Source organism: Microtus pennsylvanicus, chromosome 2 (genome assembly GCF_037038515.1).
Source record: "Microtus pennsylvanicus isolate mMicPen1 chromosome 2, mMicPen1.hap1, whole genome shotgun sequence".
In the NCBI taxonomy this organism is placed as follows: domain Eukaryota; kingdom Metazoa; phylum Chordata; class Mammalia; order Rodentia; family Cricetidae; genus Microtus; species Microtus pennsylvanicus.
The window spans coordinates 49,436,043-49,456,402 of NC_134580.1; the positions used below are offsets into that span (position 1 = coordinate 49,436,043).

General features: G+C 43.8%; 1 protein-coding gene across 4 annotated transcripts in view; it reads right to left on the minus strand.

Moving 5' to 3' along the window:
- Positions 1-531: 531 nt before the first annotated feature.
- Col14a1 (collagen type XIV alpha 1 chain) overlaps positions 532-20,360 on the minus strand; it is a 180,742-nt gene continuing 160,913 nt past the window's right edge. For 2 of the 4 annotated variants that reach the window (XM_075961003.1, XM_075961002.1), the window contains exons 44-48: positions 20,156-20,222; positions 16,891-17,079; positions 5,090-5,167; positions 3,003-3,158; positions 1,211-1,433 (exon numbers count right to left, since the gene is read on the minus strand). In XM_075961003.1, the coding sequence (XP_075817118.1) occupies positions 1,354-1,433; positions 3,003-3,158; positions 5,090-5,167; positions 16,891-17,079; positions 20,156-20,222 (570 nt within the window). In that variant the 3' untranslated portion in view covers positions 1,211-1,353. Of the gene's footprint in view, positions 1,434-1,686; positions 2,240-3,002; positions 3,159-5,089; positions 5,168-16,890; positions 17,080-20,155; positions 20,223-20,360 lie in introns of those variants that run through there. The other 2 variants (XM_075961001.1, XM_075961004.1) reach the window with 2 other exon arrangements.

A 20,360-nucleotide genomic window follows, 5' to 3' on the forward strand; every position in this document is an offset into this window, starting at 1 on the left:
CCTTTTTGGGGGGATAGGGGAGTCAAATACACCTTTCAGAGGGGTCACCTAAGGCCATCAGGAAATGTGAATGTTTACATTACAATTCATAACAGTAGCAAAAATTACAGTTACGAAGTAACAATGAAAATAGTTTTATGGTGGGGGTCAACACAACATGAGGAACTGTGTTAAGGATCAGAGCATTCGGAAGCTAAAGTGCCACTGCTCTAGAGATTTTTTAGGAATGTCCTCAAACTAAGAGACAGAGGAGTTCTTTGGTCAACCACTGTGTTATCAAGCAGAATTAATATATTTGTGCTGCTTTCACTGCCTGGTAAATTATAAGTGATATTAAAATGATGCCAGGCTCTGCGCCCATTAGTTTGAGTAAGATTTTTCCTCCACTGAAGGTGAGGGAAGGGATGAAGGAGTGGGAGTTGGAATGTTTACCTACAGGGCCACGGCTGTTTCTCTTCAAGTGGACACGCAACTAGGACCACAAAAGTTGACGGTAACATTCAGAAATACACTGAAAAGAATCCACACATATTGTTTTAAGATTTTTTTATTTGCTTATAAAAAAGAATAAAAACAAGTCTTCAAAAACATATTTGCATTTACAAAGTAATCCCTGTAGTCAAGGGGAGGCAAGCTCTGAAACACACTGCTGGACAATTATTCATTTAAAAAAAGGGGGGTCTCTTTTGCATTGGAGCTGGTAGGAAGTGATTATTTTACATGGATCAAAAACTGCTGGAAAACAGAATCTGTTTCTTTAATTATCAAATCCAGAAAGACAATATTCTATTCTGATTTCTGAATACCCGTGAAACCAGTTACTAAGTGATCTCAGAATTGGACAGATCAATTTCAACAAAAACGAGGTAGTTTCCTCAATGATGGCGGTATTTTTAATTATCAGCAAGGTCGTTGCCGTGGGTACAGGTAAGTGGCGCGAACCACGGACCTCCAAATACTCTCTTCTGCAACTGGGGCCCTAATTCCCTCCAATGTAACCACACCTCTCTTATTTATCTTATAAATTGAAATGATTTAATACAGAAGAGATCCCAGGGTTCAATTCATCCTTTCTGATTCCTCTCTCACACTCTTCTTTGGAAGACCATCAAATTAACTGGCATGCAATTAAAACAGCAAAGGGACAAGACTGCAACTGTGTCACAAAAAGGGGCTGGTTTCAAACCACAATTTTTTAAAGCAACAATTAACGTTACCCATAGAGGAAATATCAGCCGATGACACGAGCCCTGCCTCCCCCTGCAAAGTAGCATACATCCATGTGACAACATCTTGTAAGTTAAAGCTCCGGAAGAGGGCCTGCCACTGTTCCTCAGACATCTCCTGAGGCTGTCAGATGCTCGAGCTCCACAGATCCATGGCCTCCTGCTCGTCCTGGACCGGGGTGAACTCAGGCTGATCCGGATGGGACACTAAGGAGGAAAAGTGGGGGTGGGGGGCCTGATGGGACCCAGGAACCAGAAATGGATAGTTTCCCCTATCTGAGTCCTTAGAGCAACACAGATTTGGTTGGTAAACCACAGAGGTGCCCTGCGTGAGGAGAAAACCCTCACTGCCGTGCCCCCATGCCACTGCCCCAGAGGCTTCATAGTTAGTACAAGGAGCAAAGGAAAAGACAAACTAGAAAAAAAATGTTAGAAAACTAGAAGCGTGGCCAGTTGTTTAAATATTGTACATTTTATTTACAAAAGAAACCCTGCAACGAAGTAGAATCATAAAAGAGAATATAAAATTACGAACCCAATCTTGTGTTACAAGCCCATCACCAGGAGAGAGGGGGGAGAGGGTGATCAAGAGAAGGAGGTGAAACAGAGAGCCAGGAGATCAGGTGCTCATCATCTTGGTGGGGTTGGCAAGAGGGACATACAGTTAAGTTACTGTTACAGAGCCTCAGAATAGAGGAGGTTGGGATGAAGTCTTGACACAGAGTCAGAGAACTCTATTCAGAATGATGTGGGATGTCAGTAACTATTACAGCTGACCTATATTTCTTTGTTATGTTTTGATCACTAATCATGTTTGGAGCATGATAGGCAGGGGACCTGAACATGGTGAGGTGGGGAAGCAGTGGAGACAAGAGAGGGGTGACCATGGTTAAGGGCAGGAGCTTAGCAGTGGTGGTGAACCGGTTCTGTGTCCATATCTAAATGCCCAGGTCAACGCAACCAAAGTGCCAGATCAGCCCTTCACTGCTGGTAATCATTGTATGGGATGAGATCTAAAGAGACGGGGGACAGTTTTGAGAGGGCAAGGAGGGAAAAGATGAACAGAGAAAAATACATCAACAAAACTTTGACCAATTTCTCGGGCAACTAAGCTTAAATTTCTCTTAAAGCAGAAGAATTTCCATGCACTGACGATGCTGGGCACTGGCCTAAAGCTGTCTATGAACCTCTCTCTCCGTGATTCAGCAAGGCCCTAGCTGGAAGACTGCTGCTGTTTGGGGGAGGTGTCTTCTGTTGGATTCTCAGTCTAACCCCTAGTGGTGAAGCAAAGACATGTCTATTTTTATTCTTCAGATCTCCCCGGTCATGTCGTGGGCAGGACATCCTTTGAAAGGATTGTGGGGGGCCTTGCTCATTATGGAGACAATCTAAAACTAACAGTGAAATTTCACAGGATGTCATGGCCACACCATGACAGAAACAGCATGGAAACACTAAAATGTTCAACCGTACTTGACAAATGACCCAGTAGGAGGCCAAGTCTATGTGGATTACCATTTGGCAAATATTCGACCACTCTGCTACATCCCCTGCCCAGGAATCGGTATTGAGAAGCAAAGGAAACTTGGATGTGGTGGTTATTCGAATCTTCCCCTGGGGGATTTAAGTAGAGTGGACAGTAAATCGCACTCTACACAGGGGCTGAGGCCTCCAGGCTCTGCTGTCCTCTGCTAACCGTTGAATTTCAAGCCCTCCCTCCACAGGTTAGTAAGAACCACTGTATAACCGCACAGCCCGCAAGCGGCTGGTACTTACCTCCAACACCGTAGGCAGAACATGACGATGGGTCACAATATCCAGGCTGGCCAGACGGACCCTGTGGTCCAGGTACTCCCAGGTGGCCTGGGGGACCCCTTGGTCCAGGAGAGCCAGGTGGCCCAGGACTGCCAGGACGACTTTCCCCTGAGGGTCCTGTGAAGCGACCAACAATGAAGAGCCCGTCATTTACTACAATAGAGTGACTTTGGAGACCACCGTGAGGTAAGCTGACTTTAAAAGACGTAGCAATTCGGAGATTCATCCATTCTACTCATTGTGTGATTTTTTCCCTAAAGTAGAGTCCCTGAGTAAAGGACCATGCCATAATCACGTGTTCTCCTCAGAGACAGTACTTGTAATCAACTCCAGCATCAGAGAGCAAAGCGTATTCTTCTCCAAGTCCTCTTGAGCATTGAAGGGAAAGGAGGAGGAGGCCATTCTCAATGGCGCTCTTGTTTTCCAAAACAGCTCCTCATGAATCCAATGCATAGGCCTACCCATATGTACACGCACATGAACACGTTCAAACCATAACCTCATAAAGCTAAAATTGGTGTGTAAATTAGTACCGGCCTATGTTTTCAGCTAATTAAATTAGTCTAGGTCTAAAAACATTATCCTGGAAAAGACAAATGGAAAGTAGTTTAAAATTGGACCCAGTGCGTTAGTCTAAATTGCTTTGGGCCATCTTACATCAATTAAAAACTTTGAATAGAAATAAGGGGTGATTAAAAAAAATTTTTTTTGAATTCAAGAAATTTGTTGGGTTTGGTTTTTTGGTTTGCATGCCTACTGAATGGAGGCCTGGCTTTCCTCTTAAAAGACATTTTCAACTAGAAATAAAACCATTCATCTACACAGGGAGAGGAAAGGGCTCCGGAAGTCCGAGCCCTAGCTGAGGAGCGATTGGAAATCAATGGTTGCTGTGAGAGAAGTCAGCTTTCTTCAGGGAAGTGGCCCCTGAGAGGCCATCCACACTCTCATGGATGTTCCAGCTTCCGTACACACTGCTTCTGAAGCACTCAGGGGACTCGGTGGGTTTCTTTTTTAAGAGCACATAAAGTTGGAAGGGAAAAGTAATGTGTAGGGGGTAGGTAGGGCAGGGATCTGAGAGACGGATTTGATCATAATCAATTAAGTGTATGTGTGAAATATTAAAGCTATAAAAATCACAATCCCACTCAACTAAAATTAAAATGGGATACAGACACAAGTACCACTTGCTGCTTGAATAATGTGAACCTACAAGGGCATTCAGTTTCCGTCCATCAGTTCTCACAGACCACCAAAGACATGACGTCAAACATGATGTCAGTTCCTCACACAGGAAGTAAAAGAGCCTATCATCAAGACGGACCTATTGATTTTGGGCTATCCCTTAAAGACGTGGTCTAAAACCACCGTTACACCGAAAAAAAAATCTGTACACATTTGACTCCCTAAGGCCAATAAGGGTTGTAAATACAACAGGACACAAGCTCATGTTTCCGGTGACAACTCAGCTCATCTGGAGATAATTTGAAAAACATGATATTGTACTCAAAACTCAAAACTTCCACAAAGCTCATTTGGCAGGACAACCACAGCAAGAACTAACAATGTTCTCCAAATTCCCTTGTGTTTCTCTAGATTTCACGCTTCCCTTACAGTTCAGCTGAGGCTGTGTGACTAGTTCCCATCAGAGGAGTGGGACTGGATATTAGACATCACCATATTTAGGAAATTGAGACTGGTGGGCCTTCGTCATTTTTTTTTCACGAGGTCTAACATGGCAGAGTCTTTACCGCAAACACCGGAAAGTGTACAAATGTGAGGTGAAGCTTCGTTGTATCACCAAGCCCTTGCGAGTCATATGTTACTGTAGCCTCGTCTAACTCATCTGATCAAAATGAACCCACATGTACTGTAGCGTTTTAGGCTGACATCAGGGGTGGATTGTAACCAGCGCATTGGCCTTTCAATAAAATAAATGAGAAATGCAGTTATTTCTGTTGACACAAGGGTAGAATACAGTTATTTTCTTCACCTATGAAGTGATCATAAAGATTTCTATCTTATCATTTCTGTTAAATAGAAAGATTTACCTGCTGGTCCAGGGGGACCTCTGGGGCCCTGAGTTCCAATGCCTGGATTGCCTTTCTCTCCTTTGAGACCGGTTAGACCTGTTTTTAAAAAGGGAGGGTGACAGAAATTCTCTTCAGAATCAAATCTTGGAAGTACCATTTTCAGACGTTATTACAAAAGTTCTTTTCCAGTGAGAACGATGAAGTTGGTTTAGGGTTCAGGTATCATAGGATTTTAGGTTAGATTCTGACATAGTAAGATTCTACAAAATTGCATTCCAGAAGCTCAGCCCTGTGATCTGTACGTGCTCTTCTGCTCTTCCTCCTGTCTGCTGAAGTGGCTCAGCCGGCCAGGCACCGACCTGTCACTGCACATGACAGACTACTCGGTGAACCTAACTGGCAATTCACAAGCAGCACCGTAGAAACCAAGAGTGGACATGTCTAACATTTTCCTTTTGGTCCACCTCATAATACATCTGCAGAAGGCATGAGTTATAATTAAACAACAAACTTCTGAAGACCATGACTTTCCATTAAGAAGTTGGAAGCTTTGGCGAAGCCTGGGTTTGATTTGGCTGATTCAGTCCCATAAAAAAAAAATCTAAATCAATTTGGGCTTCTTTTCCACTGGGTAGACCTCTTATTCCAAACAATTTACAGGTTTCTTTTTAAAACGTGTTCTAACTATCTAGCCCTGACTGGCCTGGAACTCACCCTGTAGACCAGGCTGGCCTTGAACTCATAGAGATCAGCTTGCTTCTACCTCCTGAGTGCTGGGGTACAAGATGTATACCACAACACCTGGCTCCGTTTTCAGTATTCTTAACAAAGGACACATTTACACAGGTCAAAAAAACAACAAGGAGACGCATACGCTGACACATCATTATCCAATCATATTTTACATGACCACCGGATGTGTGACAGCACCGTTAGGTGTCCCTGCCTCAAACCAAGATAGGTGAGCATTACATTAGAATAAGAGGACCGAGTGTATCAGCTATAACAATGCTTTGAAAGATTGGAGGGAAAAATAGCATCTCTCTTTAACAAAGTTTACTGAGAAATTATGTCGAACTGGCTGAGACTGGAAGAAAATGTCTATAGATTAGAGTGGCAAACTTGATAGGTAGAAGTACTATAAAGGATTCTCAAGTTCAAAATACAGTAACTTTTTCTTTAGCATAAATACAATACATATTCAACTGTAGACAAATTTGAAATCATAATAATCAAGAACTCTGACAGCTGAGAATAATGTTTTAACATTCTAGCTTCCAAGTTTTAAAAGGAAAAGGTACAGTGTTTGTTCTGGAAATAATGAGGAAGGATGGAGGTAGGTAGAGATGCATAGTCTTTAAATAATGCAAATATTAATGAATGACTATGCAGCTTGGATAGATCCTGCAATCCTAGTAATTCTCTCCTGGGGTCAAAATACCATGGCACCTCTGAAATATAAATCTCTTCTTTCTGGGAAGTCGTTGACCAATGAGCCAACTACAACAGCATTTCCCAACACCCATGCCTGCTGCACACGGCCTTGGTAGTGCTAAGTGAACCCGACAAAGGTCAGGGCTTCTATCACCAACCCCGACAAAGGCTCCACACCCTCTCTGTATGCATCCTGTTGAGATCTGACTATCCATTCGGAAGCCCACAGGGAGGTAAAGATTTCTCTGAGGTAAACCTGTCCTCTCTGAGCTTTAACGGCATGTAAATAACTCCAGAAGCCTTCGTTTCATGCTCAGCTGCCAACCAAGCTGCCAGACGAAAGCCACCCTACACAAGTGTGCTTGGTTACTTTTGTGTCACAGTGACCAAAATACTGACAGAAGCACATTCAAGGAGGAAAGGTTTGTTGAGGCTCACAGTTTCGGGAGTTTGGGTGCTGGGGACCTTGGACCCCCAGACCCTTGATTTCCTGTAAGCAGCTTGTTTTCCTGTGCTTGCAGCTGCTCTGAGCACGAGACCCTGCTAGCAGGGGTGTGGTTTCTGGTGGTTTGCAGCTGAAGGATCCCGAGAACTAGGGCGTGGCCATTGGTCAGGGAAGGCTCTACATAAGCTACCCTGGAACACAATAAAGCTGGCATTCTTGACATTCTTGGGGAATTCAAGGATGACCCATGTCTCTGTCTCTGTGTGTTTCAATCTACAGCCCCTTGCCCAGCTCATGAACCGCACCATAGCACATAGAGCAGGTAGTGCCTTACATTTGGGTCTTTCGCAGTGGAAAGGTATGGCAGAATTCATGGCGGCAGCGGTATATAGCAGGGCCTGCTCACACTGGTGAATCAGGAAGTGAAGTGGAGTGGACAGAACCAGGGGTAAACATAACCTCCGAAGCTCTACCCAACTCCTAAAGTCTCTACTGTCTTCAAAACTGCACTGCAAGCAGCATCTGAGCACAGAAACAGTGAGTCTCGGGAGACACTGCAGATCCAAACCGCTGTAGACTATCTACTGCGTAGCCATTTAGAAGCTAACTAGAGTTAGTCCTTTTCATCTGATCGGGGTCCCCACTTGTCAATGCTTTTGTACTAAAATGTATCTTGGTATTTAGTGACAATCCCTGTTCTTCTGTCAGAAATCACACGACTTTCCCTGCAGGGAGCCTCTGAGTGTGAAGGAATTAGAACATAATAAAACCCTCTGATGACTAAGGCTAGGTCTGCTCCTCATTATTCTCTACTGTGACTCAGCGACCTCTTGTGACCTTATGCTACCAGATCATCTGAACTCGCTCACAGCAGAAGACACATATTAGCGTGAAGGGGCCTCCAGGAAGGTACCCTCAGGAACAGCTCCCCAATTTCCTGAGTTATTTATAAGAAAGGAAAAGGCAAGTGGTGTTAAAAGTAACCAATCTGGTTGCTTTGATTTTTTTTTTAAATCTATAGAGAAAAGTAGGTATAATTTGGTCCTCTCTGCAATGCAAATAATAGCAACTGAGAGAAAACCTCGCAAAAATATTCAATCCCTTGAAATGTCTCAGAAAAGATGAAGACTGCAAAGATACAAATCCATACTGGTAGGGAAATTTAGGTTTTATTGTCCTTGAAGTTATTCTATATTCCATACTCATAGTACAGGCTAATATGTTAATATTTGTCTGTGTACATATATGATTCCCATAATCACACCTGAGCTTGACTGTAGGTCTCATTCTCTCTCTCTCTCTCTCTCTCTCTCTCTCTCTCTCTCTCTCTCTCTCTCTCATTCTCTCCCCCCACATGTAAAAATTAATGAAGATTGAAATTAAAGGGCAAGTTATACACAGATGTGGTGAGACCTGGAGATGCCTTTGTATGCCTTGTAGACCTTGTTAAAAGGCAAGAGAATCAAGTGTCCTAAAACACGATTCTGCAGCTGCTCATCAGGTGATTAAGTCCCCCAGAGCTGGGTATTAAGAAATTTTTTACAGAAAAAAACACAGTCACAGTCCACAAAAGAGATTTTTGCAAGGACCTAAGGTCAGGCCACTTGATAATGAGATGGGGCCACCCAAGTTAGGTGCTAGCGCCCCATTCTAGGAGATGCTGAGATTCCTTAGTACTGGAAATATTCCCTCCTGAATCCCTCTTGCCCCTCCCTGTTTGCCTCTACCTCTGTTTCTCCCTTTGTTGAGACAGTGTCTCGCTACATAGAACTGGCTGACATAAAATTCACTATGTAGACCAGACTGGCCTCAAACTCACAGAGTTCTACATGTCTCGACTTCCAAGTGCTGGGATTAAAGGTGTGCATGCATCAACATGCCTAGCTATTCCTCATGTTTAAAGTCCCAACTCAATCCTTCAGAATTGTAACAAGCAGAGCCACAGTGGGTCCGAGAGATCAAGGGTTACCCATCTTACCTGTGCTTCCATTCCAACACTTTCTTGTTGTCTTCCACACGATATGTAAATTTAAAAAATGTTTGTTGCATCAACTAACGGATGAATGGATGAACTTTCTGCCCTTGTGGCTTCCTCATGGCCTTTACTATCTCTGATGCATCATATTGTTTATTCGCATTTCCATCGTGCCCCCAAACTAAAGGCTTTTGACTTTGGCATCATACTTTATTGAGCTCTCTTGAATCAGACCAAATGAAAGCCTCACCATGAATAGGCTGCCCAGTATATAGGGAACGGCACCTAAGTGAAGATATGTTTAGATCGGCATGCAAATATGTGTACTAAGCAAGCAAGATCTCTGGAGGATGGATAGTCAAAATTCCTTAGGCTGAGGCTTCAACTCTAATCCTCCCACTTTTAAATTCTGTAAAACTGGTTTTTAAAAATCTAGTCCCTACTGGGTGGTAGTGGCACACACTTTTAATCCCAGCCCTTGGGAGGCAGAGGCAAGCAGATCTGTGAGTTCAAGGACAGCCAGGTCTACATAGTGAGTTCCAGGACAGCCAGGAATGTTACACAGAGAAACCATGTCTTGGAAAAGTATCTAGTCCCCTATGTCCCTGTAATCCTAACACTTGGGTTACAGATAGAATGATCATAAGTTCAAGACCAGCCTCAGTGACAAGAAGAGTATGAGACAGTCTGGGCTATATGAGACAATGCCTCTGAAATAAAATTATTCTGTGTAATTCATATCCATCATAAAATATTTTTAAATGGTGGTTGAAGTAGTGGGTGAATGATTGACATGTCAAGTTCCACTGTAGGCTTTGATAAGGAAAATGTGGCTGGCAGTACATCAGGTATTCATATAAGCTATTTCTCTAGGTCATAAACACCAGGTGGTTTGCATCTATAAGCTCATTTTCAGTCTTCACAAGAACCAATAGGGCTGATGCTAATACTATCCCTGAAAGAGGGTTATAAAACTGAGGCCAAGTTACCTGTCCTTAAGTAGGACAAAAGAACAGAAAACCAATGTACTGGCGCCTCTCCACCCAGTGGTAGTCCTGTAGCCTATGGTTGCCCTCATTTTGGTTGTGTTTTCTCAATGCCAAAGGGTGTGCCTATCCTCCCTTCTGTCAACTCAACAATCAGCCTTGAGTTTAGTACCAGTTTCCTCTTGCTCACTTTGCCCTCTGCTCTGAGCAAGACGCAGGGCTGAATTCAAAAGGATTTAGCTTACACTGACTACACGTCCTGCTTCTGGCCCTTTGTTGTCTGTTTCCTATTTTCTTTGGCCCATTGGCCTTCAACTTGGAATATTTTATTCAGTTCTGTGCCCTTGGCCACCACAAGCACTCCAGGCAGAGGTCTCAGGCAACTCTAAGGAGCAGATTCCCTTCCTCCTAAGCTGAGACATTGGGAGAAGCTCCTGGGATTTCTGCCTGGGCAGATATGCAAGGCCTGGGGAATGCTTTCCATGTCATTATATGAAAAGCCAGAGACTATGAAGCAAGGCTTCAGCTGTGTTATATTTGTCTGTTGCCTGGGAAATGCTGGCAGTGAGATCCAAGTGTGGTCTGTTCTTCATGTGGTGTGGGTTCCAATGCCTCGAAGGTACAAGGTACTTAGTAGCCACTTAGAAGAAGGCTGGGTGACTGATTCAGGTCCATGAGTGTCCGATGCATTTTCCTAAGCTCTCATGCTTCTGTATGTTTGGATCACAGGACTAGTTAAGATCATACAGAGCTCTATACTTTATGGGAAAGTGGTCAAGTATAGAAAATATGGGATTGTTTTAGGTGTAAAGAAGCCCAGCAAAAGTATTTCCTGTTGTCTTTTTGATGTTAGCAGCTGGCTATTTACAATGCTGTTACAATTCAGGACCCTTCCAGGGAAATACAAACCACTCTAGGGCTCTTTGGGAAAGTGAATTTCACAGAGACAGAATTTCAAAAATAAGATGGTGTTAGAGGGTCTTAAAAGCTACATGGAGATGTGACCTATAAATTAACAAGAGCAAGAAGTCACTATTAATCATTAAAGTGCAGGGACAATAGAAAAAGATGATGTGAGGAGAGATGCAGCCAGAGGAGGTCCTGGGTGGTCACCTGGCACCAGTCTACTGGAGCGCTGTAGATTACCTGCTCACAGCTACAGGTACATGGATGGCAGAAAGGAACACATGCCATGTCAGGCACCAGGAAACCCAGCTTTCTGCTCATGAGTTTTGGATACTCACACTATGACCATCACGGGTACATACAAATGCCAGAGCAAAGGCCACCCTGTCACTTTCATCTCCAAAACAGTAACATCCTTCCTTCAATGACGCTACATCATCTGCAGCACAAATCATCAACAACTCACGTTATTCATGACTGGTGGGAAAGCTTACAAAATGAATAGTTGAGGCTCAGCATGAATCGCCAACCAATCAGTGACATTTAAATGACAGTTTGGTCTCCATGCCTTGTAGAATTAAACTGCAAAAACAATGCAATGGTGCCTACCCCCGGGGGATGAAAGAGAACTATATAAGGGAGTTGGGATAAGATCAAAGTCTGCAGGATTTAAAATGAAAATGCTTTTAAAGTCAACAGGACTCTTTTTTGAAAAAGCACACTTTGCATATGAGGACGCTCATTATATTTTCCAGTTTTTGGAGAACTTCAGAAAAGTCAAGCTTTTTGCTGTATTTACCTAGTAATCTCATGCCAGTATTAGATCTAAAGCCAAATAAAGTTGGAAGGGCCAATGCACATGCCTTCTTTATGTATGTTTTAGTCCATTTTTTAAAAAGTACAATCTGGGATACACTTACTTCATCATTATTATATACCAGCTACCTGAAGCAGTGAGCCTTGGTAATGCCATCCCTGGGAGATGGTCCTGATGTAGGGAAATTTCTGTTTAGTGAGATGATACAAGTGCAGTGTGTTCGTGCATCTAGGAAAAAATCACTTCAGTGCAATATAGACCCCAGGTTCTGGTCCCCTTGTTCTCAGTGACACAATTAGTAGTTCATACTTGGTGCAGTTTCATCACCTAAGAAAGAGCTTGGCAGGTGTAATGATGTAATTCTGTCTGTAATTTCAGCAGTTAGGAAGACCCGGAGTTCAAAACTCGCCTCAGCTACATAGCAAGTTAAAGCCAGCTGAGGCAACATGAGATCCTGTCTCAAAACAAAATAAAATAGGCTGGGGAACAGCTCAGTCAGTAGAGTACTTGCTCTGTAAACACAAAGATCTGAGTTGGATTTATAGACCTCAGGGAAGAAGAAGGAAGAGAAGAAAGAAGAGGAGAAGGAGGAGGAGGAAGAAGAGGGTAGCAGCAGTAAGTGGTGGCACACACTAGAAATCACAACACTGGAGAGACAGACACAAGAGGATCCCTGGAGTTTGCTTATCAACCAGCTTTGCTTACTTGGCAAGGTCAGTGAGATGTCTCAAAGGTGGTTGAGGTGGTCCCTGATTAACACATGCAGCTGTTGTCTGGCCTCCACTTATACCTGAACACACATGTATGTGTACCTGCAAACACATGCTTACACATACATGAACACATACACACACAAAGTTAGATTCTGTTTTCAATTCAAGACACCAGTGTGGATACAAACATTTCAACAACTGGAGTAAGAAAATGAACAGATGAATTGATGATCAAGGGGATCTAGGTAGAATCACCCAAGCCAATGACCAAAGAGGCCTGGAGGGTCAGAAGGGTCAGCACATGACTGGCAATTCGGGGAATCAAGGAGGAAGATGAAGGTTGATCCTGATATAAAGAGCCCTGTATCCCCAGGGCATTACAGGGCATAAGAAGAGGAACTAAGCAAGCATAGGAAATGTTAGTCCACAAGAAAAACAGTTTTCTCTTACTGTAATATGGTAAGAAAAGGCAGGGGGAAACCAGGCTATATAACAACAGCATGATGTTGTGCATAATGAGACCCTGAAGTTCTGAGTGCCAGCAGCTGGGGAAACTTGTAAAGGAGTGTGTGAAGGAAACCTCAGCTGCATGGTCTCTTTGACTCCTCCCATTCTGAGGAGTCTCTGCGTGTTACAGTCTAAGAGGGAAGAGAGCTGGCAGAATATTGTGCTACATAAGTTTTGAGTACAACTTTCTAGACTGAAATGAGACAAAGCTTCAAGAAGGAGGAGAGAGACAGCAACCAGAATGAGCAAAAATCATCTCTGAGTTAATAAGGAGAGCAGCAGAGAGCCATGCATGCGGCATTGCTTAGACCAAGGGAGCGTCTGTCATTTTCTTCTGTTCTCTGAACACAAAGAATGTTTGGCCACTTCTCAAAGGAAGGAGTTAAGCAGAGATACCATTCTAAGATAGTATTCTTCAAACTGAGATAATCAAATCCAAGATCTCTTGCGAGGGTTAATGTGTGAATTTGATACAACCTAGAATCACCTGGGAAGAGAATACCAATGAGGGACCATCTAGATCAGCTCTGCCTATGGGCATGTCTGTGAGGGACTATCTTGGTTGCCTCAGTTCATGTGGGAAAACTCAGCCTGAAAGTGGGTTCCCCTAGTTTAGGTTCTTGACCATATAACAGTATAGAAAACTGGTTGTATGCATGCATTCATTTCTCTCGGCTCCTGACTATGGAAGTGGGGTGACTAGCTGTTTTAACTTCCAACTTCCCTACAGTGTGAGCTAAAATAAGGAGTCTTTCTCTGCTAAATTACTCAGTGGAAGAATATTTTATCACACCATCAGAAAAGAGACTAAACCATTCCCCTGGGGGAGGAGCTTTTAATTAAAACAGAAAACAGAGTAAGACTGCTTTTTCACTTACTCCAGCTTCACATACTTGCATGGCTACTATACCAGCATTCCAGGTCAGCCCTCTCCCACCCTGGCTGTTCTGGAACTCTCTCTAGATCAGGCTGGTCTGGAGCGCAGAGATTCACCTGCCTCTGCCTCTAAGTGCTGGGATTAAAAGTGTGTACCACCATACCTTGCTCATTCACAAATATCTCTGATGTGGGATGCCCTTCTGTATGCTGTGACTATGTCTTATTATCATTGGTTAATAAAGAAATGAATTTGGCCAATATCCAGGCAGAAAAATACCAGGCAAGAAATCTAAGCAAAGATGAAGGGAAAAAGAAGGTAGAGTCTGGAGATGCCAACAGCCACCAGAGAAGCAAGACAGGAGGTAACAAGCCACAAGCCTTGTGGTAAAATACAGAATAATAAAAATGGATTAATTTAGGTTGCAAGAGTTAATTAACAGTAAGTCTGAGATAATAGACCAAAGAGTTTATAATTAATACTAAGCCTTAGAGTGGTTATTCAGGAACTGGCAGGCAGGAAAGAAACATCCAGTTACATATTTCTATATATTTTACTGTACAGCATGTTTTAAAAGCTTGAAAAACTTTGACAGAGAAACCAAATGGAAGACTTCTGATGAAAAACTATTCAGATGAAGAAAGCTGCAAGTCTTCAGTCTCCGCTGGAGAGTGAACTTCATTTGAGTACTATTCCAGAGACTATTCATCAGCCGTGTTTCTTTTAATCCTGCTTTCATAGTTTATTATATTTCTGACTAACAATACTTATTTTTTCCTCACTATGAAGTAGTGTTGTCTTAAGACGGTCTTACCCAGCATCACAATAGTTATAATTGATGCAACAGTGAAAAAAATAATACCTCCTCTGTTTCTTATTATCAGTCCTGATGCTGACTGACTTTGAGCCCTGTTTGGCTTCAGTGTCCTCATATGCTTTCTTTTATATAAAACAGGAGGGCCAGAGAACAGATGGATGAGGACTTCGGTTTCAATTCAACTACACACACACACACACACACACACACACACACACACACACACCACACAAACATGAAGGATACTGTGGAAATTCATATACCCAACAGTTGTCTAGCTACCATTTTAGAACTCCTGGGTAATTTCTCTTTCATCAAATCACTCAGTTATCTTGCTGCATAGGAAAGACTCAGTTTGGCAAGAGCAGAGAAAGGGTTTCCATAAAGAGCAAAGCAACTTGTCGCTTGCTGGGAGTGGATCCGGCACTGGCTCTACATTCTGTGATTCACTCTTTCTCTACCCTCAACACCACTGAAGGGTGCTCTCCTGCCAGAAAGAGATTCCCTCCAGGCGTCCAGATCTTCGGGACATTGGAAGACCTTAGCCCTTCTTTCTGATTCTGTGTACTGCTTGACAATCAGAACCAGATACTAATCAATGTGACAGCCTTGTAGGAAGCGGAGCTAAAAGCATTGTACACATTGTCACAACATGGTGACTCTCACTCTCAGGAATCTAGCTGTCAACTAGCGCCAGAGGCACACAGAACTGGGAGTAAGAGTCAGTAAGTGTACCACCTCTCCAGGGGTGACAATATTTCTAGTCTGGGGTGATCAGGGCAAGTTTCATGCACAGAGCAGGATTAACCTGAACCTTGCAGTCAGAATAAGATGCATGGGAGCAGGACGTAGGTATGTAAAATGAGAAAAGATCATTTTTAAAAATTAATTAATTAAAAAAGAATAAGATGCATAACACAATGGAAAAAGGATTTTTCTACCTCTAGAATAGTTATAGTGATACCATAACCCCTACAGGTAAAGCTCAGGGAAGACCACAGAAACGCCTGAGGACTGAGACAACTGTTGCAAGACTGTCTCCTCTGGACGTGCCAGGGATGCTGCACCCACGAACTCTCAACAACACTGTCGCTTGCACAAGACCACACCAGCCGACATGCCAATCTGAATGAGGGAAAAGTTGACAAGACCCTACTCCTAAATGAAATCAGGAAGTTAAACAGCTGCCAAGGTAAGGAAAACCAGTTTTTGTCCCTAGTGAGCCCTGTGGTAGGTGCCCCAATCCTAGGTTGCCAGCCCTAAACATGTGTCCCCATGGGCAACCTTAACTGGACTCGGTCAGTTGTATATATCTGTGTGTCTTTATACAGATAGAAGAGTAGTTGTAAAAGAATTCATGTAGAGACCCAAAAAGAGGAACATGGGATGTACTCACTCATATTTGGTTTCTAGCCATAAATAAAGGACATTGAGGTTATAATTTGCGATCTAGAGAAGCTAAATAAGAAGGTGAGTCCAAAGACAAACATATAGGCATCCTCCTGAATATTAACCTTAATCAGGCGATGAAAGGAGACAGAGACAGAGACCCACATTGGAGCACAGGACAGAAATCTCAAGGTCCAAATCAGGAGCAGGAGAGAGAGCACGAGCAAGGAACTCAGGACCGCGAAGGGCACACCCACACACTGAGACAATGGGGATGTTCTATCGGGAGCTCACCAAGGCCAGCTGGCCTGGGTCTGAAAAAGCATGGGATAAAACTGGACTTGCTGAACATAGAGGACAATGAAAACTACTGAGAACTCAAGAACAATGGCAATGGGTTTTTGATCCTACTGCACGTACTGGCTTTGGGGGAGCCTAGGCAGTTTGGATGCTCACCTTACTAGACCTGGATGGAGGTGGGCAGTCTTTGGACTTCCCACAGGACAGGGAACCCTGATTGCTCTTCGAGCTGATGAGGGAGGGGGACTTGATCGGGGGAGGGGGAGGGAAATGGGAGGCGGTGGCAGGGAGGAGGCAGAAATCCTTAATAAATAAATAAATTTTAAAAAAAATTCATGTAGAAGGTCATGAATTTGAGAGGCACACAGACACAAAGAGGGTACTCACACAATTCTCAAATAACTAAACAAAGCCTCTTAGCGGTGAGTTGGGACTTCTAGTGCTCCTCCGTCACACAAGCAGGTGAACTCTGATTAACAGGCATGTTCCTTCATTTCCTCAATCTCAGGACATATAATAAATTTAGTAATATAGGGAGACTTAATCTGGCTCTGTTATTTCAGTCCCTGTCACTGTATAAGCACCATGGTCACACTCTGATCCACCGGCCCCCTCCTCTGGGGATAGCCTGTGAGAGAAGTGGCCCAGCTTACCTCGTTCTCCTGGGGTCCCCGGCACACCTGCATTGCCCGGGAAGCCTGGGGCACCTGGGGGTCCTTGGTCTCCAGGGGTTCCAGGTGAACCTGGTCTCCCAGGCTCCCCGGGAGGGCCCTGGATTGTCCGGATGGATGAGGAATGGCTGGGAATCTGGTTGAGGATGGCCGTGTACCTGGCCATATGACCTGAGCAACAACAGATAAATGAACTGTCACACATTGAAAGGGGAAGCTGGGGTGTCACTCTTCAAACCTCCGAAAAGTTCTGTCCAATGTCCGCTGAGGAAAAGGCACACCCTTCTTGATTTGTAACTTAGAATTTCTTGCATCTTATCCTGGATGTTATTAATGGCTTGGCCTTGTTCAAGTCGCATCTCATGTGTTTGGAATTCCACACTTCGCGTCAGCATTGCCATAAACATCACTGAACGGCAGTCATAAATTTCATCCTCACCCCAACACTTATCTGACCCCTGACCCCTCACCAGGCTGCCTTTCTCCCCAGCAATTTCCCTCCACATTATTTACTTGTCTTTGTTCCAACCCACAAAGCCTGCTCCACCCTCTTGCTCTCAAATCCCCAGACAAGACCTATGTCTGTGCTCAACTCTGGTTGCCAAGATGGTTTTTTCAAGAATCTTTGCTTGTGTCCCAGCTGCAAACTGCCCCTGTCCTGAGTATAGATAGATAGATAGATAGATAGATAGATAGATAGATAGATAGATAGATAGATAGATAGATAACAAATCCTGTTGTTCTTTCTGGAAATCCCTTAACTCAGTGATATTGGGAAGAATTCATTTTAATAATTACACATAATGCCCTAGTACTATAAATACTTCATTTTCCAGCATCTTTGAAAGTGAGATTTCTCCACATAGGTCACTATTATTCATCTCCTTTTAAGAAATGAGTGGTTTATTTATTACTCCAGTGTATACGGTCACCCACTCTTTCTGTGGCTTTTTTTTTTTTTTTTGGTTTCCCTGTTTCTGGGAGGCAAGATCTCATGTATCTCATGCTGGCCCTCACTAGCTTGTCGCTGAGGGTGGCCTTGAACTTCTCATCTTCCTGTCTCTACAACCACAGTGGTAGGATTACAGGCATCACTAAGCCTCGTTCACAAAGTGCTGGGGATCAAACCTGAAACCTCACACATGGAAGGCCAGCACTCTTTCAACTGAGCTATATCCTCAGACATATTTACTTCCCTTTAAACACTTAAATCTAAATAAAAGCAGCAATCGTATCTTGGGAGGTACATATAAATACAGCCATATACATTCTTTCCTTAACATTAACCATGCCTGTGATCCAGGGCGCTCTCCTGATTCAACCAGCAGGCATGTCTGCTGCTGTTTGGGCAGGTGAGGCATCCATCTTTCCCACTTCCCATACCGACGGGAGCTGTCATTGATCACGTCTGCAGCTGCTGTCACTCTGCCCTCTCTCCATTTCCCACGTAACTCTTTTGACACCATTCTTGCCATCTACTAAGAGCTAAACCCCAGATGACCAAGCTTGTGTGGAAGCATATGCCAGCCCATAAACGGGGTTCTGGGTGAGAGGTTAAGCAGCACAGACAAAAGCAGAGCTGTGTTCAGGGAGCAGCCAAGGGGTGGCAGATGCTGCCATTTCCTCCGAGCATAGCTGCTGTGGTAGATGCACCCTCACACACCCACCACCACCACGGCACAGATTCCTTCCAGCTCTTGGCTCATTATTTCTGACTCCACTCCTAGAAGCCACTCATCAAAGTCTTGAGAATTTCTAAGGGAGAAAACTCGACTTTGAGAGCAGGTTTTAAACCGACACAAAGCCAAGATTTTTATCCTCTAGCAGGTATTGTGACTCATTCTTCCCGTTGTGTGTAGGAAGCCACAGTGCATCTTCTTACAAACTCGATCTTTTACTCGTTTACAATGTCTGTTTGAGAGTAAGAAACCTATGAAATAACGCAGAGCTTATATGAGCTCTGGGTGCATCCCACTCCAAAATAGACTAATGTCCAGGTTTCCTTGTAGCCTTTATTGTTTTTAAAGACCTCATCTTGTCACTAATTGGAACTGTTTAGTTTCGTTGATAAATTTTCTCTTCCACACACACCGGCTGTGGGCACTACAGAATTGAATCGAATTGAATTTGGATTGAATACAGCATACGGAGAAAACAACTGTGCTTGATGATGGTGGTGTTGCCCTCCTTCTGCTACTGATCATTTTGCCTGCCTGAAAACCCCCATCTCTCCATCCACACCTCCCCAGAGTAGGACCTGGGTTCATCCCAAAGGAACAGGTGGAATTTTGGGTCTTGCCAACGGACCTCGGCACTTACTGGGTTCCACTGGCCTGACTCCCAAACTCCTCTAGGTTAAAGTAAATACAAGCATGAGACAGATAAGGCAACCACTGTGAAAATGTCTTTGCTGGAGGAGGAGGAGGTTGCTATCAGCTTGGGGAGTGCTGGGCAGGAGAGCTTGGCGAGAGTTGGGTGGCTCTGAGAGGAATTTCTGTTTTTACTTGGCTTCAGATGTTCTGGAACGAAACACATTCATGGCAAACAGAAGGACCCACCCTAAGTAACCTTGTGGTTAGATGTTTGAGACAAAATATATAAAATAAGCAGGCATGTGTATAAAACGGGTGAGTAAAGGAATCTGTTGTTGAAATAAAAGCTGTTGAAACGTTCAGGTCTGGAAATAAATAGGTGGAATAAATGCTGTAATGAGTATGCTCGGCTATGATTTTAGGAATGGTGCCCAGCTGTCATATCCGATGTCCCATCAACCCTACGTGTACGTGTATACTTTGGCATACCTAAGGAATCAAAGGAGGGGCCTTGGGCTCACCAAAGGTAATGGATATACACCGGATAAGAAAGGGGAAGTGATTAAAATATGTGAACCAGTAGAAACCAGCACTGTGGTCATCTCAATTCTGATACAGTCTGGTAGTCTTCAAGTGTTTAACGCTTGAGAAAGAGCCATCCACTTGATGGGAGAAGGAGGAATGGGAGATCTGATCAGAGCAGTCAAGTTAAATGTTCTTTTGCAAACCAAGGGCTCTTGGATGAAGGGCATGGGAGTCTGGCTCCTGTGCCATGATTGAAGAGCTCTGGAATAATCTATTGGGCTGGTAGGTGGTTCAGAGAGGGGGCTTGTAAAGCTATGTGTATTCAGCAAAGCTTCCGAGGGGACTTCCTGGGTTTCTCTAGTCCTGGGAATGGGGGCTTCCTTTGGGCAGGAACCAGCATGTGTACTTACTCTGGATGAGCTGCTCACACACTTGGCGTGCCACTGCCCTCACCATGGCCTGAGATTGCAGGTCTCCCTGGATGGGAAGAAAGTACATTCCTCAAACACAGCCATATGTGCAGCTATACGGCTGGGGCATAGCTGACCTGACCCATGGCTCCCACGACTCTAGGCTCCTGGTGGCAGGGAGGGCTAACTTCTGTTGTTAATGCAG